Source organism: Coregonus lavaretus (genome assembly GCF_964263955.1).
Source record: "Coregonus lavaretus genome assembly, chromosome: 6".
NCBI lineage: Eukaryota > Metazoa > Chordata > Actinopteri > Salmoniformes > Salmonidae > Coregonus > Coregonus lavaretus.
The window spans coordinates 54171396-54196401 of NC_139993.1; the positions used below are offsets into that span (position 1 = coordinate 54171396).

A 25006-nucleotide genomic window follows, 5' to 3' on the forward strand; every position below is an offset into this window, starting at 1 on the left:
CATTCTTTCTATGATAACCATTAGAAATAATGTTTATCATGACCTTGCTTTTTCATTGTAAGCTCATTTACTTGTGTGGCTGCGATCCAAATAACGTTGCACTTCTGCGGTAATCTCATGAAAATGAAGCTATTTTCTGCCGAATGTGTTGCAGTAATGTATTTTCTGTGAAGGAAAACTATGGTTGCACGCCCCTGATCACTCTTGAAGCAACAACAAAAAACACTGTTGGCTTTCAATATAAAACACAGGTGAAATGGTTTAAAACACAGATTTTTTGATTGTCTGCATTATGAAAATGCTGATTGCTGAACTCAGCTTGACCCCTGGTGTGTGTGTGGGTGGGTGACAGCCTACATGAGAGCACACCCATTCTTAAAGTGCTAAAAATGTTTTTCTACACACACACCTTAGTGCTGCTAAAAATGCACACCACCAAGCACTGACCCAGTCAGTACAGTCAGTACTGCAGGAGCTCCATCTGCCGCAGTTCTGGCTCAGACAAGGCTTATCTGCTACCTGTGTATGTGGTGGCCAAGGTTAAGACTTCCCTGGGAGAGGAACGCTTTCATTTCCTGAGGAAATAAAGGGCTAAGGTTAGGGCTAGCTGAATGAATTACATCTACCCTTACACCTCCTCTCCATTCATTAACACTGACCGTCCAGCCACCCCTCAGCCACTAGAACTATAAATTATACGTCACGTAACCTGTAACTAACCTCACCTAAACACACCGAGACACACACGGACACACACGGACACACGGACACACACACAGAGACACACACATACAGACACACACAGAGACCCTCTCTCTCCCCTGTCTCTGTCTCTCTTACTTGGAGGATTCTTCTGAAACGTCATTCTCTCAGCAGGAGGATCTGAGATTTTATGTTATTTTTTGTTTTCTCCAACCCCCCCCCTCCCTCCAGGTAAGCCGCGCTGTGTGGGTGGAGCAGACCGGGTGCAGCTGACAGGTGTGTTTAACGTAAGGAAGGGGAAGCTGGCCCTGCCTGTCAACCGGTGGTCACGACGACACGTCACCCTGAGTGGCACCTGTCTCATCGTCTCTTCCGTCAAATACGCTCACACCGGCAAGATGCACATCCTGCCCCTCATCGGTGGAAAGGTACTGAACACACACACCAGGGTTTCCGTTAGATTTTAATTTACTGGCCATTTTTTTGAAATTTACCGGACCCATATGCATTGGGTGCGTAACCCATTAAGGGTGTCCACACACGGTGCTCAGAATTACAGAAATCACATTTCGATTATGGTAATGAATCTTAACAGAACATGCAACTCCTGTAATGAAGCAGCCAATAAAACGTAATTTGCCAAAATGCAATTCGCGTGAAACACCATTCTAAACAGCACACCTGATACACAAGCAGTTCCATATGTGACAGAGATGAACATCTCTGTTTGAAACTTAGGAAGAGGGGGAATCTAAAGATGCAACAACTAGGATGGGTTGCTATAATGACTATGATTGTGCCTTTGGCTTCTGGACAATGAAATAAAGTTGATAAGAAAACCAGTAGAACAGGAGAGAAATGGAATATGAGGAGGAAGTCTTTCATAGGCCACAGAGGAATCAAGGATCATTAGCTTCTTTTTAAAAAATAACAGTGGATTGTTTCATATCACATGCTTCGTCTATACTTATTTGGGAAGCATGCGTGGCACTAGGCCTAGCTGATTAGCTGTCAGTGAAAAGCATCTAAAGTAGCCTATGTGTGAAGATAATGTGTCTTGAGTATAATTTAAAACGTTGAGACAAGAAGAAGGTGAGGGGTGTCTGTCTCCAAAATGCACTCAGCTCTCTCCTGCCAATTCTTGCTCATTCATTGTGTGAATGTTTTGCCCTTTGATTGTTTATGTTGATCAATTACTATTTACATATGTCACCAGTAGTAAATGTACCATTAATCCCCGTCATTTGGTTACATTAATTTCTGTTAATGGCTGTATAGATTAGCATACAGTCATTTACTGTTCTCATTCTCAGAGTGGAAATGTTGTTTGCAGAGTTCACGAGCTGCTACACGTGTGAAAAACAAGTTTTGGTTAATTTCTTAACCATCATTTATACGTTTTTTTTTTCTTTGTTAGGAGTGTTCCATGTGAGCAATGAGCATGTGTCTGGTTTCTCTGTCTTGTTAAAGTTAAGGGAGTGCGTTTATAAAAAGTGGAGATTTATTTATAACCATTGCGTAAATGTTACACTAATTATCTGCTTGCGCTATTTCTGAAAAGTATTGAGATTTATATACTTGGCCATACATACGCATGTTTCCCATTTTAAAAAATATGACCTGACATAAAAGTGTGCGCACGTGAACGAGCATTATAACTCATCATTCACCTTTTATGGTGACAATAACGCCCTTATTTGCTGTATACTTTGGAAGTATTGGAATTAAACGAACACAGTATATCTAAAGGAAATAGCAATGGCCAACTTGATCAAATGTCTTTGGAGGTGTTGGCAGGATGTTTTCTTTTGCAGTGACATTTACGGTTTCTGAAAGACAAAAACAATAGCAAATTGTTGTGGACCTACAAACAGATCGTTTGAATGAAATTATGTTTTGCATTTACTTTCTCCCGAACCTAAATATGCTGCACTGCCTGAGAATTCTGAAACATAAAACTACAGTAGCCTTACTTACAGTGGTAGCCTACACACTTCAATGCAAAATATCAACTGTCTGTTCACCTGTTCACCTAGCTAGCTGGCTAGTTTAGCTAGCTTTTATTCTCCATTGTCAGATGGGATGATAAATATATGGCTAGCTACAAGTTAGTCACGAGTTGGCTATATATTGCCTCTCTCTCTCCCTCCCTGCTTGCTCCGACCACACCGCTTCCACACACCGGCCCCTGCCCCTCCTCCACCACATGACTCCCTCCCTGTTATTTTCCTCTGGCTGGCAGTTGTCACATTGTTTTTGGTCTCTAATCGCAGAGCTAATCTCTTTCTCTCTCTCTTTCTCTCTCGCTCTCTCGGTCCCCCTCTCTCTCTCTCTTTCTCTCTCTGTGTATCTGTCTCTCTCTGTGTATCTGTCTCTCTCTGTGTCTCTGTCTCTGTGTGTGCTGTTCAGGTGGAGGAGGTGAGGAGACACAGTCACTGTCTAGCCTTCAGTTCTTCTGGTCCCCAGAGTCAGACCTATTACATCAGCTATGACTCCTACACAGAACACCTCCGCTGGCACAGACACGCTGCCAAGGTACGTACGTACGTACGTACGCTCGCGCTGTGCTTGTGTGTGTGTGCGCTCAGAGTTGAGTTGCGTGTCTTCAAGTTGTCGGCAATCTGAAAAATGTAAACCCTTTGTCTCTTACCCTTTATCTCTCTCTCTCCCACCCTCTCTCTCCCACCCTCTCTCTCCCCCACCCTCTCTCTCCCCCACCCTCTCTCTCCCACCCTCTCGCTCTCCCTCCCTCTCCCTCCATCAGATAGTGTCTCAGAGGGTGAGTTCTGTGGACCTGTCATGTTGCAGTCTGGAGGAGCTGCCTTCTCAGCTGTTCTACAGCCAGGACCTGACCCACCTCAACCTCAAACACAACTACCTGACGGGCCTCACACATCTCACCAGGTATGTACCCCTGCAGGCTGTGGGAAGAGGTGGTAGGATGGAATGGAGGGAGTGGGGGAAGAGGAGAAGAAAAGGAAAGTAACTGAGAGACATGGGCTAGGAGAAGGGCTCAATATATACTTCTGCAAGGAGGGAGGGGTTAAGAGAGGAGTGGCGTGATGTGGGCGGTTTGTCCTTCGACAGCCTCTCTCTCGCGCGCTCTCTCCATCTCTCTGGGAATCACCATATGGTCGCAGAGTTAGAGGATTGGATTAAACTACAGATCTGTGTGTGATGTGTATGTGTGTTTGTGTTCCCTTAGGATTGATTTGGTCTAAGAAAACAGGTTGGGGTTGATTAGAAGCAGACGTCAGCGGAAGTAGGAGGGGAAATCCGAACTTGAGTTATATACACACACACACAGTTTCCCTCTGGAGCTTTCATTAATCTATGGCCAGTGCTTCCCAGACCTCTCACCTATGACCTGTTTTTGGAGTCTCGGCCTGCAAACCTTGAGACATGATTGGTCCAAAACACAACGACTGCATTGTGATTGGCTGCTCCTCCTCAGTGACCTTTAGCCAGGGTTGGGGCCCAGCAGTGTCATTGACTGCGGTCAGGTTCTCGCTCCTTCTCCTTCTAGCTAACCCTTCTATGCTTACAGTAATACAATGCTCCCCACCATGGAGACTGTCTACATCCCAAATGGCTCCCTATTCTCTATAGTGTACACTATTCCCTATATAGTGCACTATGGGCCCTGGTCAAATGTAGTACACTATATAGGGAATAGGGTGCCTTTTGAGACGCACCTTCTGTCCCAGGCCTGGTGTAGTGTTACTGTTAGTGTTTGTGTGAGCTGCTCTGCTTTGGGAGACATCAGACAGTGGGGATGGATGGGGAGATGGGACAGGACTCCCTTGAATAATCTTCCCATCTGGCCACACTGATCACACTGCTCAACTTTCAGTATCAAACAGTGGTTAGGAAAACAGACCCTCACCTTTACGGAACAGAGAAACACTATATTAATCTATCCTCCTCCTCTCTCTCTGCATACAGGACATCCTCCTCCTTTCTCTCTCTGCATACAGGACATCCTCCTCCTCCTCTCTCTCTCTGCATACAGGACATCCTCCTCCTCCTTTCTCTCTCTGCATACAGGACATCCTCCTCCTCCTTTCTCTCTCTGCATACAGGACATCATCCTCCTCCGTTCTCTCTCTGCATACAGGACATCATCCTCCTCCTCTCTCTCTCTGCATACAGGACATCATCCTCCTCCTCTCTCTCTCTGCATACAGGACATCATCCTCCTCCTCTCTCTCTCTGCATACAGGACATCATCCTCCTCCTCTCTCTCTGCATACAGGACATCATCCTCCTCCTCTCTCTCTGCATACAGGACATCATCCTCCTCCTTTCTCTCTCTGCATATAGGACATCCTCCTCCTCCTTTCTCTCTCTGCATACAGGACATCATCCTCCTCCGTTCTCTCTCTGCATACAGGACATCATCCTCCTCCGTTCTCTCTCTGCATACAGGACATCATCCTCCTCCTTTCTCTCTCTGCATACAGGACATCATCCTCCTCCTTTCTCTCTCTGCATACAGGACATCATCCTCCTCCTCTCTCTCTGCATACAGGACATCATCCTCCTCCTCTCTCTCTGCATACAGGACATCATCCTCCTCCTTTCTCTCTCTGCATACAGGACATCATCCTCCTCCTTTCTCTCTCTGCATACAGGACATCATCCTCCTCTCTCTCTGCATACAGGACATCATCCTCCTCTCTCTCTGCATACATGACATCATCCTCCTCTCTCTCTCTGCATACAGGACATCCTCCTCCTCTCTCTCTCTGCATACAGGACATCATCCTCCTCCTTTCTCTCTCTGCATACAGGACATCATCCCCCTCCTTTCTCTCTCTGCATACAGGACATCCTCCTCCTCTCACTCTCTTCCTTTCTCCATCTACCTTCCTCCTTCTGGATGCATTTTCTCACTTTCTCTCTTTCTACCTCTGTGTGTCTCTCGCCCTTTCGCTCTCCCTTTCTCTCTCACTCTCTCCCTTTCTCTCTCACTCTCTCCCTTTCTCTCTCATTCTCTCCCTTTCTCTCTTCCTCCCCCTCTCTGTTAGTGTTCTCGCTGTGGTTCAGTGACTGTGTTAGCTCTGGTTGTACTTCCGATGGGAATGGCTTTGTGCTCCCATTGTTCCTCCATAAACACAGCTTTCCCAAGGGGAGAGGAGAGGAGAGGAGAGGAGAGGAGGGGAGGGGAGGCAGCCGGGGCTTCAGGAATGTGTTTTTCCCGTGGCGCGGCACTGCGCTGCGAATGCGGCTGGCTGTGGCTTTTCCTTGGAAATCCGGTGAACCGGATTAGGCTAGTTAGGCCTGGGAAGACCAGGGGAACCGAGTGCCTATCAGATTTGGCAAAGATTCTCACACACGTGCCCACCAGATTTTCACACGCATCACAGTTTGTGGTAGCTTCTTTTTCAAGGATATTTTTATGTGTGCAATCACAACAATATACTTGTGCTGCTCACATACAGGTAACTGCCCAAATAAAGGAAACACCAGCATTAAGTGTCTTTACAGTTTATTTTGATCGCTTTGGCACATTTTTCAGATGTGGTATATTTTCAAAACTCTTAGTTCAAAACAGATAACACTTGTATTGCCCCATGTCTTATGTTCAGAACCTTTGATTGTGTATTCATTGGAGTTGAACACATCTTTCACCCCTGAGGCAATCATGCAAAATCTAAGTGTTCAGTGAAATACAATGACAAGATTTAGTTTAGTCACCAATATATCAAATTAATGATGACATTTAGTCATTTTAACTAACATTTAATCCAATAACAAAAAATACAAGATACATTTTTCAAACAGTTATTTTTGAAGTGCTGAATAGAGAGAATAGCAGATGGTAAATATCACGTCCTCTGGTCAAAAGTAGTGCACTCTGCCATTTGGAACGTAGTCCTCCCTCTCTCCAGTGTTGTTGTTCTGAATGGGCTCATTAGGTAACCAGATGCTTCTTCTTACTGACTCTTTAGTTTCTGTGATGTTATTGTTTGTTTTTCTCTGAAGATTCCTATCTTGATTAACCCCCTCTCTCTCTCCCCCATCTCCCTCTCTCTCTCCCCCATCTCCCTCTCTCTCTCCCCCATCTCCCTCTCTCTCTCCCCATCTCCATCTCTCTCTCCCCCATCTCCCTCTCTCTCTCTCCCCCATCTCCCTCTCTCTCTCTCCCCCATCTCCCTCTCTCTCTCCCCCATCTCCCTCTCTCTCTCTCCCCCATCTCCCTCTCTCTCTCCCCCATCTCCCTCTCTCTCTCTCCCCCATCTCCCTCTCTCTCTCTCCCCCATCTCCCTCTCTCTCTCATATCTCCCTCTCTCTCGCTCCCTCTCCCCCATCTCTCGCTCCCTCTCCCCCATCTCTCACTCCCCCTGCCTCTATCTAGGTTCTGCAGGTTGAGGAGCCTCAATCTCTCTAACAACGCTCTGTCTGACTTCCCTCTGGCCGTGTGTGACATCACCTCCCTGACGGAGCTCAACCTCCAAGGCAACCGTCTGACCTCTCTGCCCTCCGCCCTGGGGACCATGCACAGGTGAGTGGGGTCGAGGGAGGGAGAGAGGGACCCTAGAGCACACAAAAAAAACGATACATACCTCGGCCTTAACATCAGCGCCACAGGTAACTTACACAAAGCTGTGAACGATCAGAGAGACAAGTCAAGAAGGGCCTTCTATGCCATCAAAAGGAACATAAAATTCAACATACCAATTAGGATCTGCCTAAAATTACTTGAATCAGTTATAGAACCCATTGCCCTTTATGGTTGTGAGGTCTGGGGTCCGCTCACCAACCAATAATTCACAAAATGGGACAAACACCAAATTGAGACTGTATGCAGAATTCTGACAAAATATCCTCCATGTACAACGGAAAACACCAAATAATGCATGCAGAGCAGAATTAGGCCGATACCCACTAATGATCAAAATCCAGAAAAGATCCGTTAAATTCTATAACCACTTAAAAGGAAGCGATTCTCAAACCTTCCATAGCAAAGCCATCACCTACAGAGAGATGAACTTGGAGAAGAGTCCCCTAAGCAAGCTGGTCCTGGGGCTCTGTTCACAAACAGACCCCACAGAGCCCCAGGACAGCAACACAATTAGACCCAACCAAATCATGAGAAAACAAAAAGAGAATTACTTGACACATTGGAAAGAATTAACAAAATAACAAAGCAAACTAGAATGCTATTTGGCCCTAAACAGAGAGTACACAGTGGCAGAATACCTGACCACTGTGACTGACCCAAACTTAAGGAAAGCTTTGACTATATACAGACTCAGTGAGCATAGCCTTGCTATTGAGAAAGCCCGCCGTAGGCAGACCTGGCTCTCAAGAGAAGACAGGCTATGTGCACACTGCCCACAAAATGAGGTGGAACCTGAGCTGCACTTCCTAACCTCCTGCCAAATGTATGACCATAGAGACACATATTTCCCTCAGATTACACAGACCCACAAAGAATTTGAAAACAAATCCAATTTTGATAAACTCCCTTATCTACTGGGTGAAATACCACAGTGTGCCATCACAGCAGCAAGATTTGTGACCTGTTGCCACATGAAAAGGGCAACCAGTGAAGAACAAACACCATTGTAAATATAACCCATATTTATGTTTATTTATTTTCCCATTTGTACTTTAACTATTGGCACATTGTTACAACACTGTATATAGACATAATATGACATTTGAAATGTCTTTATTTTTTTGGGAACTTCTGAGTGTAATGTTTACTGTTAATATTTATTGTCTATTTCACTTTTGTTTACTATCTACTTCACTTGCTTTGGCAATGTTAACATACGTTTCCCATGCCAATAAAGCCCTTAAATTGAAAATTGAAATTGAATTGATAGGGAGAAGAGAGAGGGAGCAAATAAATGGAATTCAAGTAATTGAAACGACATTGGTCAATTAGTTGTTTTATAACCCCCCTCCCCCCAAAAAAGACATTCAGTTAATCGCTCAGCACTAGTGTTGGGTTTTGTGCTGTTGCCCAGTCCGTCCACTACAGAATAACCAGGATGTGAGTAGTTGGTGGGAATCCTGCAGTAATAGGATCTGAAAGATTTTGCCTTTTTAAAGTTGAAATTCTAATCTCTCTCTATTTGCAATGTCCCTCGTGGAAAAAAACACAAGTTTTACATGTCACATAAAATCAGGCACGATAACAGAAAGCTCATGTGAAGGTTACACACACACAATCCCCTCTCCCACTGAGCTCCATACTAACCCCCTCTCTCCGTCTCCTCCTCCCCAGCCTGCAGACCCTGCTTCTGGACGGTAACTCTCTGAGCTCCCTGCCTGCTGAGCTGGGCTCCCTGGAGGCCCTGACCTACCTGGGCCTGTCCTTCAACCTGTTCAGCTGCGTACCTCCAGCCCTGGAGAGACTCAGGAGGGTGGAGAGGCTCTGTCTGGCCGGGAATCAGCTCTCCTCTCTGGATATGGCCGGCCTGCAGTGGCTCCCCCACCGACACATAGATCTCAGGTATATTACTTTGTAAATAAGTGTTTTAATTAGTTCTTTCAAGTGTTTTGCTCTGTTCCCGACTTGGAATTCTGAGTTGGATGACCATTCAAAACCAATTTTCCCAGTCGGAGCTCGTTTTTTTTCCAGAGTTTCCAGTTGTTTTGAACGCAGCCGAAGTAATGATGGATTGACAGCATGGCCAATGTATTCAACCTTTTCTGGCCCATGGTGTTGCATGTGAATGTTTATCCTTTTAAGCTTGGAAAAGAGACCCTTAAACCCAGACTTGGACCACACACCCTCTCCACCGAATAGCAGGGGAAGCAAAATCGTGATTGCTCTGCAACGCTTGCAGTTAGCCATTAGTAGTGTCCACATGAGTGACAGAACACTGAGCCAATCACGGTGCAACTAGAGAAGATTACCAACTCCTACGCTTTGTATTTTCCGCTGGCTGCTCCTCCACCACAGAAAGCACTGAGCTAGGCTGAAACACCTGCATTTTGGAGCTGTCTTACTCAAGAAAGCAAAAAAGAGACCATGTTTGTGTGTGGCTTTATTAACTCAATACATTTTTATTTACATTGTTTGCAAACTGATATGTGACACGTATTAATGCCAAATAACATGCAAAACAGGTGGGGCTCAAAACAGGTGGGGCTCTGCCACCTGCCCTGAATGATGGGTCACCACTGGTAATAAGAATACTTTAGCTACACTGAGTATACCAAATATTATGAACACCTGCTCTTTCCATGACATAGACTGACCAGGTGTATCCAGGTGAAAGATATGATCCCTTATTGTGACTTGTTAAATCCACTTCAACCAGTGTAGATGAAGGGGAGGAGTCAGGTTAAAGAATGATTTTTAAGCCTTGAGACAATTGATGGATTGTGTACAGTCGTGGTCAAAAGTTTTGAGAATGACACAAATATAAAATTTTCACAAAGTCTGCTGCCTCAGTTTTTATTTTGGCAATCTGCATATACTCCAGAATGTTATGAAGAGTGATCAGATGAATTGCAATTAATTGCAAAGTCCCTCTTTGCCATGAAAATGAACTTAATCCTCAAAACAAATGTCCACTGCATTTCAGCCCTACCACAAAAGGACCAGCTGACATCATGTCAGTGATTATCTCGTTAACACAGGTGAGAGTGTTGACGAGGACAAGGCTGGAGATCACTCTGTCATGCTGATTGAGTTAGAATAACAGACTGGATGCTTTAAAAGGAGGGTGGTGCTTGAAATCATTGTTCTTCCTCTGTTAACCATGGTTAAGGGGCAAGAAAGTCCAGCAAGCGCCAGGACCGTCTCCTAAAGTTGATTCCGCTGCGGGATCGGGGCACCACCAGTGCAGAGCTTGCTCAGGAATGGCAGCAGGCAGGTGTGAGTGCATCTGCACACACAGTGAGGCGAATACTTTTGGAGGATGGCCTGGTGTCAAGAAGTGCAGCGAGGAAGCCACTTCTCTCCAGGAAAAACATCAGGGACAGACTGATATTCTGCAAAAGGTACAGGGATTGGACTGCTGAGGACTGGGGTAAAGTCATTTTCTCTGATGAATCCCCTTGCCGATTGTTTGGGGCATTCGGAAAAAAGCTTGTCCGGAAAAGACAAGGTGAGCGCTACCATCAGTCCTGTGTCATGCCAACAGTAAAGCATCCTGAGACCACCTTGCCATAAGGCAAAAGTGATAACTCAGTGGCTCGGGGAACAAAACATTGACATTTTGGGTCCATGGCCAGGAAACTCCCCAGACCTTAATCCCATTGAGAACTTGTGGTCAATCCTCAAGAGGCGGGTGGACAAACAAAAACCCACAAATTCTGACAAACTCCAAGCATTGATAATGCAAGAATGGGCTGCCATCAGTCAGGATGTGGCCCAGAAGTTAGTTGACAGCATGCCAGGGCGGATTGCAGAGGTCTTGAAAAATAAGGGTCAACACCGCAAATATTGAGTCTTTGCATAAACTTAATGTAATTGTCAATAAAAGCCTTTGACACTTATGGAATGCTTGTAATTATACTTCAGTATACCATAGTAACATCTGACAAAAATATCTAAAAACACTGAAGCAGCAAACTTTGTGAAGACCAATACTTGTGTCATTCTCAAAACTTTTGACCACGACTGTATTTAAGTGCTTTTGAACGGGGTATGGTAGTAGGTACCAGGCACACCAGTTTGAGTGTGTCAAGAACTGCAACGCTGCTGGGTTTTTCATGTTCAACAGTTTCCCGTGTGTATCAGTAATGGTCCACCACCCAAAGGACATCCAGCCAACTTGACACTACTGTGGAAAGCATTGGAGTCAACATGGGCCAGCATCCCTGTCGAACACTTTCGACACCTTGTAGAGTCCATGCCCTGACGAATTGAGGCTGTTCTGAGGGCAAAAGGGGTTCAACTCAATATCAACATGTAAAAACTTGTGGAAAATGTCTGTTTTGAAAAGTAAATCTCACTAAATGATCACTCTCCATTCTCTAACCCCCTTTCTCTCGCTCTCTCTCTCTCTCCCTCCCTCCCTCTTTGTTGTAGGTTGAACAGGCTCCAGAGGGTGGTGGTTGGGGAGGCTGGCCTGCTGAGCCACGTGGCCCAGTTAGATGTGCGGGATGCTGGGTTGGAGGAGCTTGACGTCAGGTCCCTATCCAGGCTGGAGCTCCTACGCTGTGACAGAAACACACTCACACTCCTCAGAGTCAGCGGCCTAGCACTCAAGGGCCTGTACACAGCACACAACGGTACACATACACACACCGCTCATGCATGTACACTCACAAACATGAACACTTTATATAGTAATTATCCACATTGCAAACAGTTGAGAGACATGTACAGACACATACACACATACAGGTAACTGCCAAAATACAGTAAACACCAACATAGTGTCCATTTTTTTATTTTTTTATTTTACCCCCTTTTTCTCCCCAATTTCGTGGTATCCAATTGGTAGTTACAGTCTTGTCCCATCGCTGCAACTCCCGTACGGACACGGGAGAGGCGAAGGTCGAGAGTCATGCGTCCTCCGAAACACAACCTAACTGAGCCGCACTGCTTCTTACACAGTGCCCACACCAATGTGCCGGAGGAAACACCGTACACCTGGCGACCAAGTCAGCGTGCACTGCGCCCGGCCCGCCAAAGGAGTCGCTAGTGCGCGATGGACGGCGCTGGGCCAATTGTGCGCCGCCCCATGGGTCTCCCGGTCGCGGCCAGCTGCGACAGAGCCTGGACTCGAACCAGGATCTCTAGTGGCACAGCTAGCACTGCGATGCAGTGCCTTAGACGACTGCCCCACTCGGGAGGCCCCAACATAGTGTCTTGATAGGGCGTTGGGCCACCACGAGCCAGAACGGTTCAATGGGCCTTGGCATATATTCTACAAGTGTCTGGAACTCTATCGGAGGGATACGACACCATTCTTCCATGAGAAATTCCATATTTTTGATGTTTTGTTGATGGTGGTGGGAACCGCTGTCTCAGGCACCGCTTCAGAATCTACCATAAGTTTTCAATTGGGTTGAGATCTCGTGACTGAGACACACACCCTTTAAACCCCCTATGCTCCTTTGAGACCCCTCTTTCAAAATCACTGAGATCTCTTTTAACCATGGTAGCCAAAATAATGGGCAACTGGGCATTTTTATACATGCCCTAAGCATGATTGGATGTTAATTGCTTAATTAACTCAGGAACCACACCTGTGTGGAAGTACCTGCTTTCAATATACTTTGTATCCCTCATTTACTCAAGTGTTTCCTTTATTTTGGCAGTTCCCTGTATATACTGTATTGATGGGGTGTTGTTTTTTTTTCCAGAGCTGAGAGCGCTGGAGGTGTTTCCTGTTCCAGAGAGCCTCACTGTTGTGGACGTGTCCAGGTAAGAACCACATAGTTCACAATCGATGGATGGATACTTGAATGGGTAGAGAATATACAAGTGATTGATTGTTTTAACTGACCTATTGGTTGATGGACAGAGAGAAGAGATAGATTCATAGTGACTGATTGCTGTCTGTGTTGTGTTGTAGGAACCGTCTGGACTGTGTGCCTGTCTGAGTGTGTTGTGTTTAGGGCTGGGAATAACCAGTGACTTCATAATACGATATTATCGTGGTACTTAGTTGCCGATACGATATGTATTGCGATTCTCATGATTCTATATGTATTGCAATTCGATATTGCGATTTGATGTTCCAAACATATTGCTCACTATACAATGGGTGTACAAATCATTAAGAACACCTGCTCTTTCCATGACATAGACTGAATCTAGGTGAAAGATATGATCCCTTATTGATGTCAGTTGTTAAATCCACTTCAATCAGTGTAGATAAAGGGGTGTGTTTGTGTCAAGAACTGCAACGCTGCTGGGCATTTCACACTCAACAACTTCACGTGTGTATCAAGAATGGTCCACCACCCAAATGACATCCAGCCAACTTGACACAACTTTGGGAAGCATTGGGAGTCAACATGGGCTAGCATCCCTGTGGCACACTTTCGACACCTTGTAGAGTCCATGCCCCGACGAATTGAGTCTGTTCTAAGGGCAAAAGGGGGTGCAACTCATTATTAGGAGCGTGTTCTTAATATTTTTACACTCCGTGTATGTCTGCTGCTGAGAGATAAGACAGCATGAGAAAACACGTTTTGATCAGTCAGGGAAATAAAAGTGCTAAAAACATGTTGCTCACTATTTGAAAAGATGGAGAACAAGCTAACGCTATCCACTGTAGCAATTTTTTTTTTTTTACACGTCGAAACTTGGAGCCAAATATGGATACAATATCGTCCCAAACAAATATTGCATTATGTAACTATAGAATGTTTTTGTTTTTTTACTATTGTGTTGTAGGACCCGTCTGGACTGTGTGCCTGTCTGGCTATGTTGTGTTGTAGGACCCGTCTGGACTGTGTGCCTGTCTGGCTATGTTGTGTTGTAGGAACCATCTGGACTGTGTGCCTGTCTGGCTATGTTGTGTTGTAGGAACCATCTGGACTGTGTGCCTGTCTGGCTATGTTGTGTTGTAGGAACCATCTGGACTGTGTGCCTGTCTGGCTATGTTGTGTTGTAGGAACCATCTGGACTGTGTGCCTGTCTGGCTATGTTGTGTTGTAGGAACCATCTGGACTGTGTGCCTGTCTGGCTATGTTGTGTTGTAGGAACCATATGGACTGTGTGCCTGTCTGGCTATGTTGTGTTGTAGGAACCATCTGGACTGTGTGCCTGTCTGGCTATGTTGTGTTGTAGGAACCATCTGGACTGTGTGCCTGTCTGGCTATGTTGTGTTGTAGGAACCATGTGGACTGTGTGCCTGTCTGGCTATGTTGTGTTGTAGGAACCATGTGGACTGTGTGCCTGACTATGTTGTGTTGTAGGAACCATGTGGACTGTGTGCCTGACTATGTTGTGTTGTAGGAACCATCTGGACTGTGTGCCTGACTGGGTGTGTGAGAGCACCCGACTAGAGGTCCTGGACATCAGCCACAACAACATCAAAGAGCTACCCATACAGTGAGTAATATACAGATATACTCCACATTCTCACACAGAGTTCTACTGTACACACACCCTCTCTCTCTCTTTCTGACTGTGCTGTATTGTGTGTCTGTGTGTCCTGTAGTTTATTCTGCAGTGCTAGTCTTCGTAAACTGCTGGTGGGGTGTAACGTTCTGCGTAGACTACCTGAGAGGCTGGAGAAATCTCAGCTAGAGGTTCTAGACGTACAACACAACCTGCTAACTGAGCTACCACACAACCTCTTCATTAAGGCCCAGAGGTAGGCTACACACACACACACACACACATTGGGATACACACACTCTGGGAGAAACACACACACACACAGATACTGGGACGCGCACACACAGATACTGGGACACACATACATACACACACAGGTACTTGGACAAACACACACATACTGGGACACACACAGATACTGGGACACACACAAATCAAATCACATTTTATTTGTCACGTGCCGAAAACAACAAGTGTAGACGTTACCGTGAAATGTTTACTTACAAGCCCTTAACCAACAATGCTGAGTTTTTTTAAAGTAAGAAAATATTTGAAAAAATACTATAAAAAAATAACAATAACAAGGCTATATACAAGGGGTACCGGTACCGAGTCAATATGCGGGGGTAGAGGTTAGTTGAGGTAATATGTACACTACCGTTCAAAAGTTTGGGGTCACTTAGAAATGTCCTTGTTTTCGAAAGAAAAGCAATTTCTTTGTCCATTAAAATAACATCAAATTGATCCGAAATACAGGGTAGATATTGTTAATGTTGTAAATGGCTATTGTAGCTGGAAACGGCTGATTTTTAATGGCATATCTACATAGGCATGCAGAGGCCCATTATCAGCAACCATCAGTCCTGTGTTCCAATGGCACGTTGTGTTTGCTAATCCAAGTTTGTCATTTTAAAAGGCTAATTGATCATTAGAAAACCCTTTTGCAATTATGTTAGCACAGCTGAAAACTGTTGTGCTGATTAAAGATTAGTATCTGGAGCATCAGCAATTGTGGGTTCGATTACAGGCTCAAAATGGGCAGAAACAAAGAACCTTCTTCTGAAACTCGTCAGTCTATTCTTGTTCTGAGAAATGAAGGCTAATCCATGTGAGAAATTGCCAAGAAACTGAAGATCTCTTACAACGCTGTGTACTACTCCCTTCACAGAACAGCGCAAACTGGCTCTAACCAGAATAGAAAGAGGAGTGGGAGGCCCCAGTGCACAACTGAGCAAGAGGACAAATACATTAGAGTGTCTAGTTTGAGAAACAGGCGCCTCACAGGTCCTCAACTGGCAGCTTCATGAAATAGTACTCGCAAAACACCAGTCTCAACGTCAACAGTGAAGCGGTGACTCCGGGATGCTGACCTTCTAGGCAGAGTTGCAAAGAAAAAGCCATATCTCAGACTGCCCATCTTAATCTTTTATTTTTATTGGCCAGTCTGAGATATGGCTTTTTCTTTGCAACTCTGCCTAGAAGGTCAGCATCCCGGAGTAGCCTCTTCACTGTTGACGTTGAGACTGGTGTTTGATCTTCATTTTCTTGGCAATTTCTCGCATGGAATAACCTTCATTTCTCAGAACAAGAATAGACTGACGAGTTTCAGAAGAAAGTTATTTGTTTCTGGCCATTTTGAGCCTGTAATCGAACCCAAATTGCTGATGCTCCAGATACTCAACTAGTCTCAAGAAGGCCAGTTTTATTGCTTCTTTAATCAGCACAACAGTTTTCAGCTGTGCTAACATAATTGCAAAAGGGTTTTCTAATGATCAATTAACCTTTTAAAATGATAAACTTGGATTAGGAAACACAACGTTCCATTGGAACACAGGACTGATGGTTGCTGATAATGGGCCTCTGTACGCCTATGTAGATAGGCTACAATAGCCATTTACAACATTAACAATGTCTACACTGTATTTCTGATCAATTTGATGTTATTTTAATAGACAAAAAAAATGCTTTTCTTTCGAAAACAGGGACATTTCTAAGTGATCCCAAACTTTTGAACGGTAGTGTACATGTATGTAGGGATAAAGTGACTGCATAGATAATAAACAGCGAGGGGTAAAAAAGGGGGTCAATGTAAATAGTCTGGGTAGCCAACTGTTTATGGCTTGGGGGTAGAAGCTGTTAAGGAGCCTTTTGAACCTAGACTTGGTGCTCCGGTACCGCTTGCCGTGCGGTAGCAGAGAGAACAGTCTATGACTTGGGTGGCTGGAGTCTTTGACAATTTTTAGGGCCTTCCTCTGACACCGCCTGGTATAGGTGTCCTGGATGGCAGGAAGCTTGGCCCCAGTGATGTACTGGGCCGTACGCACTACCCTCTGTAGCGCCTTGCGGTCAGATGCCGAGCAGTTGCCATAACAAGCAGTGATGCATCCAATCAGGATGCTCTCAGTGGTGTAGCTATATAACTTTTTGAGGATCTGAGGACCCATGCCAAATCTTTTCAGTCTCCTGGGGGGGAATAGGCGTTGTCATGCCCTCTTCACGACTGTCTTGTTGTGTTTGGACCATGATCGTTTGTTAGTGATGTGGACACCAATGATCATGAAGCTCTTGACCCGCTCCACTACAGCCCTGTCAATGTGAATGGGGGCGTGCTCGGCCCTCCTTTTTCCTGTAGTCCACGATCAGCTCCTTTGTCTTGCTCATGTTGAGGGAGAGGTTGTTGACCCCTCCACCACACAGCCAGGTATCTGACCTCCCTATAGACTGTCTCATCATTGTCGGTGATCAGGCCTACCACCATTTTGTTGTCTGCAAACATAATGATGATTTTGGATTTGTGCGTGGCCACGCAGTCGTGGGTGAACAGGGACTACAGGAGGGGACTAAGCACGCACCCCTGAGGGGCCCCCGTGTTGAGGATCAGCGTGGCAGATGTGTTGTTGCCTACCCTTACCACCTGGGGGCGACCCGTCAGGAAGTCCAGGATCCAGTTGCAGAGGGAGGTGTTTAATCCCAGGGTCCTTAGCTTAGTGATGAGCTCTGAGGGCACTATGGTGTTGAATGCAGTGGGAAAGGGCAGTGTGGCGTGCAATAGAGATTGCATCCTCTGTTGGGGCAGTATGCAAATTGTAGTGGGTCTAGGGTTTCTGGGATGATGGTGGCGTGAGCAATGACCAGCCTTTCAAAGCACTTCATAGCTACAGATGTGAGTGCTACGGGACGATAGTCATTTATGCAGGTTACCTTGGCGTTCTTGGGCACAGGGACTATGGTGTTCTGCTTGAAACGTAGGTATTACAGACTCAGTCAAGGAGAGGTTGAAAATATCAGTGAAGACACTTGCCAGTTGGTCAGCGCATGCTCTGAGTACGTGTCCTGGTAATCCGTCTGGCCCTGCAGCTGCAGCCTTGTGAATGTTGACCTGTTTAAAGGTCTTACTCACATCGGCTACAGAAAGTGTGATCACACAGTCATCCGGAACAGCTGGTGATCTCATGCATGGTTTAGTGTTGTCTGCCTCAAAGCGAGCATAGAAGGCATTCAGCTCATCTGGTAGGCTCGACTCACTGGGCAGCTCGCAGCTGGGTTTCCCTTTGTAATCCGTAATAGTTTGCGGCATGAGAGCGTCACCACATCCGACGAGCGTCAGAGCCATTGTAGTAGGATTCAATCTTAGTCCTGTATTGACGCTTTGCCTGTTTGATGATTCGTCGGAGGGCATAGCAGAATTTCTTATAAGCGTCTGGATTAGTGTCCTGCTCCTTGAAAGTGGCAGCTCTAGCCTTTAGCTCAGTGCGGATGTTGCTTGTAATCCATGGATTCTGGTTGGGATATGAATGTACGGTCACTGGGGACAACGTCGCCAATGCACTTATTGATGAAGCCGGTGACTGATGTGGTATACTCCACAATGCCATCGTGTGAATGCCGGAACATATTCCAGTCTGTGCTAGCAAAACAGTCCTGTAGCTTAGCATCCGCGTCATCTGACCACTTCTGTATTGAGCGAGTCACTGGTACTTCCTGCTTGAGTTTTTGCTTGTAAGCAGGAATCAGGAGGATAGAATGATGGTCGGATTTGCCAAATGGAGGGCGGGGGAGAGCTTTGTACGCATCTCTGTGTGTGGAGTAAAGGTGGTCTATATAGTTTTTTCCCCCTCTGGTTGCACATGTGACTTGCTGGTAGAAATTAGGTAAAACGGATGTAAGTTTTCCTGCATTAACGTCCTCTGGGTGAGCATTCTCTTGTTTGCTTATGGCCTTATTCAGCTCATGAAGTGCGGTCTTAGTGCCTGCATCGGTTTGTGGTGGTAAATAGACAGCTACGAAAAATATAGATAAAAACTATCTTGGTAAATAGTGTGGTCTACAGCTTATCATGAGGTACTCTACCTCAGGCGAGTAAGACTTCCTTAATATTAGAGATCGTGCACCAGCTGTTATTGACAAATAGACACAGACCTCCACCCCTCGTCTTACCTAAGGTAGCTGTTCTGTCTTGCCGATGTACGGAAAACCCAAAAAAGTCGTCGTTCAGCCATGACTCGGTGAAACATAACATTATAGTTTTTTTTTATGTCCCGTTGGTAGGATAGTCTGGAACGGAGCTCTTCCAGTTTATCCAGTTCTCCTGTGATTGCACATTCGCCAGTAGGGGACACACACACACACACACACAGGTACTGGGACACACACACACGCCTTCCCTGTCTACCTCTTTAGCTACTTACTAACGTTGTTGGTTGGTTTTCCTCACAGCTTGCGCTACCTGAACGCATCAGCCAATAAGCTGGAGTGCCTCCCTCCAGCCAACCTATCAGAGGAGAGCTTCAGCAGCCTGCAGGAGCTGTATCTGACCAATAACAGCCTGACGGACAAGAGTGTCCCCCTGCTGACTGGCCACGCTCACCTCAGGGTGCTGCACTTGGCCTACAACCAGCTACAGACATTCCCAGCCAGGTCACACACACACACACACACACACACACACACACACACACATACATTCACACACACACGCTCTCTCTTTTACTGTCTTCTTATTTGTCATGCACACACATTTGAAAACCCTTCTATTTCTCACCCTTTCCCTCTATCTCTCTTTCTTTGTTTCTCTCTGTGGGAGGGGGGCTGGTTTTAACTTTGTAGGCACTGCTGTGGAGTGACATTTTACTTAATGGCATTTGAGTTTGCTATGTATGTACAGTAGTTAAATGGTGCCAATAAAGGTTTTCTAAAAATCGAAATGGCTCCCTCCCTCCCACCGCAGTAAGATGGCTCGGTTGGAGCAGCTAGAGGAACTGGACCTCAGTGGGAACAGGCTGAGAGCGGTGCCCACCACCATCCTGAGCTGCAGGCGCATGCACACACTCTCTGCCCACTCCAACAACATCACTGTCTTCCCTGAGGTCCTCCAGCTTCAAGACATGAAGGTAGGACAGACACAACACACACACTCACACGCACACGCATAGAGACGGATGCACACCCTCTCCTGATACTCTGACTTCATGGTTGAGGTTCCCATGGTCCTGTTTAGCAGTGTTCAGGTCTGTCACATTAACCTGGGTATGTCAGGCCATTCTCTGGATGCGTCCCGGATGGCACCCTATTCCCAATATAGTGCACTACTTTTGACCAGGGTCTATATCGCTCAAACTCAACTCTGGACCTTGAAGCCAGTTACACTCCTTTTTCCATTGTTCCCCTCTAGTCAGGGACTGATTTAGACCTGGGACACCAGTTGGGTGCAATTAATTATCAGGTGGAACAGAAAAACAGCAGGTTCCGGACCTTGTAGGGTAAGTGTTGAATACCCATGGTCTATAGGGTTCTGCCATTTGGGACGCAACCTCTGTAATCTCATAAATATATCCCCTAATCTGAGATTGCTGTGAAAACACACACTATTAATAACCCTAACATCTGATCTTGGCCAGTGTGTCTTTGACCTCTTTCTCTTTCCCTCTCTGTCTTACTCCCTCTCTCCCTCTCCCTTCCTCCTTCCTGCAGTGTGTGGATCTAAGCTGTAATGAGTTGTGTGAAGTAGTCCTCCCAGAGACTCTGCCTCCTAAACTACAGGAGCTGGACCTGACAGGCAACCCCCGCCTCAACCTGGACCACCGGAGCCTCGAGCTGCTCAAGTAAGAACACACACAGTCAAACTCACACACCATAATGCGTGCACACCAACCTGGTCTCAGAGCATTTCTGTACGTAAATCAGAGACACTCCATTTAGTAAGATATGTTACGTTGCGTATAGTATGTATTAATTTGTGGATGTCCATCACCCATTTCATATGATATGCTACGAATTTGCAAAACTTATGATATTTTTTACGAATTCTAGCTAGGTGGCTAACGTTAGCTAGCTCACTATAGGGTTATAGGGTTAGGTTAAAGGGTTAAGGTTAGGTTTAAGGGAAGGATTAGCTAAAAGGGTTAAGGTTAGGGTTAGGGGAAGGATTAGCTAACATGCTAAGTAGCTAAAAAGTAGTAAGTAGTTGAAAATGCTAAAGTTGTCCGTGATGAGATTCGAACTCGCAACCTTTGGGTTGCTAGACGTTTGTGTTATACGCCCGACCAACCACCCTCATTTCGTTTTTGCCTTACGCAACCATCTGTCTTATTTAACCATACCAAACTTAACAGATAATAAATGGAGTCCCTCGGATTTACGTACAGAATAATACGAAATGCTCTGAGACCAGGTTGTGGACACTAACACACACAAGATTACACGCACACCCACACAATGCACACATCAACAAATGTAACTTTTTATAAGTCCCTGAGAACATTCTAAACTCACTCTGATGTATTTCTTCCTTCTACTCCTCTCTCCCTCTCCTTCTTTCATCATCTCTCCTCCTCCTTCTCCCTCCTGCAGTAACATTAGGTGTTTCCGTGTGGACCTGTCTCCCTCCTCTCTTTGTGGCAGTGAGGGTCCCGGGGAGCCTGCAGTCTGGAGCCATGGATACACAGAGGCCTCTGGGGTCAACAACAAGTCAGTACCTATCCTCTCTCTCTCTGTCTCTCCCTCTCTCTCTCTCTCTCTGTCTCTCCCTCTCTCTCCCTCTCTCTCACTCCATCTTCCTTTCTCTCTCTCTCCGTCTATCACGCCCTCTCTCGCCCTCTCTCTCTTCATCTATCACTCCATTTCCCTTTATCAATTCAAAGGGCTTTATTGGCATGGGAAACATATGTTTACATTGTCTATTACACTTGCTTTGGCAATAAACAAAAGGGAAATAAACAAGGGAAATAAACAATCAGAAACTAACAGTAAACAATACACTTTTTATCTCTCTCTTCATCCATCACTCCTCTGTTGGTCTATCTATCTATCTCTGGATAGCCTCTCTTTTGGGAATAGCAGTACAGAGTGTGTGTGTGTTATTCCTAACGTATTTGTGTTTGTCTCAGGCTGTGTGTAGCAGCCCTGGCATTGGATAGTTTCTGTGGAAGCAGGGAGGCTCTGTACGGGGTGTTTGACGGAGACCGGAACGTTGAGGTGCCCTACCTGCTGCAATGCACCATGGGAGACGTGCTGGCTGAGGAACTGCACAAGAGCAAGAACCAAGAGGACTGTATGACCAACACCTTCCTCACCATGCAGAGGTACACACACACACTGTCTTTCTCCCAGATGCACATACACACACACAGTTTCTTTCTTAAACGCATGCACACACACACTAACTCCTGTTCATCTTGTGTTGTTGTTATAACAGGAAGTTGGGCACAGCAGGCCAGAGGCTGGGAGGCTCCGCGGCCCTCTGCCACATCCGCCACGACCTGGTTGCCCCCAGCGACCGTAGCGGTGGCGGCGGGGGCTGTTTCACGGTGACTGCGGCTAACGTGGGACGGTGTCAAGCGGTCCTGTGTCGTGATGGCAAGGCCCTCCCTCTCTCCATCACACACACCGTCAAACAGCAGCCAGAGTACCAAAGAGCACGCCAGCACCACGCTATCATCACTGAGGTACACACACACACACTGTACTGTCTGTATGTCTGTATGTCTGTCGAGAGGTCCTAACACCCCCCCCACCCCCCACCCCCCAGGACAACAAGGTGAACGGAGTGACTGACTCCACCAGGATCATGGGCTACTCCTTCCTGTGTCCCGCCGTGACCCCACGACCCCACGTCTCCACGGTAACCCTCACCCCGCAGGATGAGTTCTTCATCCTGGCCAGCCGGGGCTTGTGGGATACCATGTCCACCTGCGAGGCAGTGGAGGCGGTGCGTAACGTCCCAGACTCCCTAGCAGCAGCCAAGAAGCTGTGTACGCTGGCGCAGGGCTACGGCTGTCCTGACAGTCTGTGTGCCGTGGTGGTGCAGCTGAGTATCACTGAAGAGTGCTGCTGCTGTGAGCCCCCACCACCCCCACCCAGCCCTGGGCCCGGCCTGGAAACACACACACAACAAACACACACCACTGGTAACACACACCACCACCCCGGCTACGGCTCAGCGGATGGAACTCTACCATTACCGCCTCCGGCGATGGGGACAGGAAGTGAGGTCAGCAGTGAGGTCAGCACGTCGGAGATGAGCAGTGAGGTGGGGTCGACGGCGTCGTCGGACGAGCCAGCCAATCAGACAGAGAAGGGCGTGGCCCCAGGGGGGCGCGGGGGGGTGCTGGGGCGGGGAGCGGGGGTGTACAGAGGTGGAAGAGCAGCGTTCCAGAGGCAGTACTCCGGGGCTCTGTCTGACAACGGGCTGGACAGTGAGGATGAGGAGCCTATAGCTGGGGTGTTTTCTAATGGGAGCAGGGTGGAGGTGGAGGCTGATGTACACTGTCTGAGAGCACGGGCCTGCTCTATACCCATGCCTCACACACACCCCAACCCTGACCCACACACACACCCCAACCCTGACCCTCACACACACCCTAACACCTCTGTTTCACAGCAGCCTGAGCCTTTACCTCCACCCGCCTGCCAGTCAGCCCCCACCCCACCCTCGTCCCCCCCTCAGCCGTCTCCTGACCCTCAGCCCAGTCCTAACCCTGACCCTGTAGGAGGAGAGGAGCCTCTGAGGGCTGTAGAGACAGACACTGTAACACCCAAACACACTGGAGTTCAGGGACAGGAGGAGGGGCCTGGAGAGACTGGAGCAAGGCTGTGTGTGATTGGTGGAGAGGCGCAGTTAGGGGCGGGCTCAGGCACTAGCTCGGCCAGCGGGACTCTGGGGCGTAAGGGGCGGGGTAACGGCTCGGTGGCGTGTCAGGGGCGGAGCCAGGATGTGATAGAGGAGGTGGGCGACGCCCCCGTCAGGAAGCAAGGGGGTTACTTCAACGCTCCGGCCCAGCCAGACCCTGACGACAAGCTCATCATTCCCCCTGAGCTGGAGGAGGAAGTCCGGGAGATCATGAAACAACAACAACAGGAGCAGAGTCAGACACACCCCCAGGACCACCAGACATACCCCCAGCCACGGCCTGCAGCAGAATACTATGTCACGCCCTTCTAGCCTCTAGCTCACCATACTGTTCTGTTACAACCCCTTCAGAGCACATTAGACCGCGCCTGTGAAGAATCCCTGCTACGGCTATTATAGAATGTCTGGAGAGGAGTTACCGTATGGTTGTTTCCCAAATGGCACGCTATTCAATATCCCAATGAATGGGATCAGAGATTGAGGAGTTACTCGGGACACTTCACTGGACCTTATTGGTGTGTGTGTGTGTGTACATGCACAGCCCCTCCCGAAACACACCGACCCTCCTGAAGACTGTCCTGAAGAAGCCTCAAACCTGCTAATGGCCAGCAAGACTGTTGTTTTATTTACTTCATTTTATATTCTTAACTTTATGACCCCAGGAAATAAAATACATTTTTATAAACACAGGCATTATTTACTTGCTTCACAAAGTTCAAGTTAATATAATTAATTTCTATCATTTTGTGATGAATGGAGTTAATAAATCACTTTTTTTAATGCAGAAACTTTTATTTGAACTATTATAAAGCTGAATGGTACATTCTGCTAGACTGACTGAACTATTCTTGCTAGAGAGCTATTTTATTTCTGCCAGCCAGGAAGGCAGCCTGAATGTGGCTCCGTCCCAAATGGCACCCTGTTCCCTAGTACACTACTTTTGACCAGAGCCCTGGTCAAAAGTAGTGCACTATATAGGGAATAGGTTGCTATTTGGGCCTGTAGGCCTCTAAAGTGCTAGGGCTGAATGCTAAGTAGACTGATGCTGAGAGACAGACTAACTCCTAGGAGTTGCATACTCATAAGTGTGACCTAGTAATTGACGTGTACTAATCTTCTCTGAGAGAATTATTATTATTTTTTTTCAGAAGATTGTTGATACAGACATATGTTGTCTTAGGGAG

The 25006-nt window shown here is 46.7% G+C and overlaps 1 protein-coding gene across 1 annotated transcript in view; it reads left to right on the plus strand.

Annotated features, from left to right (window-relative positions):
- LOC311131430 (PH domain leucine-rich repeat protein phosphatase 1-like) overlaps positions 1-24982 on the plus strand; it is a 40876-nt gene extending 15894 nt beyond the window's left edge. Inside the window, exons 2-17 of the mRNA XM_084164416.1 lie at positions 934-1130; positions 3112-3237; positions 3467-3606; positions 7064-7210; positions 8945-9172; positions 11705-11907; positions 12988-13048; positions 14591-14686; positions 14796-14951; positions 19412-19612; positions 19923-20085; positions 20666-20796; positions 21545-21661; positions 22081-22275; positions 22389-22638; positions 22722-24982. Of these exons, the coding sequence (XP_084020542.1) occupies positions 934-1130; positions 3112-3237; positions 3467-3606; positions 7064-7210; positions 8945-9172; positions 11705-11907; positions 12988-13048; positions 14591-14686; positions 14796-14951; positions 19412-19612; positions 19923-20085; positions 20666-20796; positions 21545-21661; positions 22081-22275; positions 22389-22638; positions 22722-24134 (3824 nt within the window). The 3' untranslated portion in view covers positions 24135-24982. The remainder of the gene's footprint in view (positions 1-933; positions 1131-3111; positions 3238-3466; positions 3607-7063; positions 7211-8944; positions 9173-11704; positions 11908-12987; positions 13049-14590; positions 14687-14795; positions 14952-19411; positions 19613-19922; positions 20086-20665; positions 20797-21544; positions 21662-22080; positions 22276-22388; positions 22639-22721) is intronic.
- Positions 24983-25006: the final 24 nt, after the last annotated feature.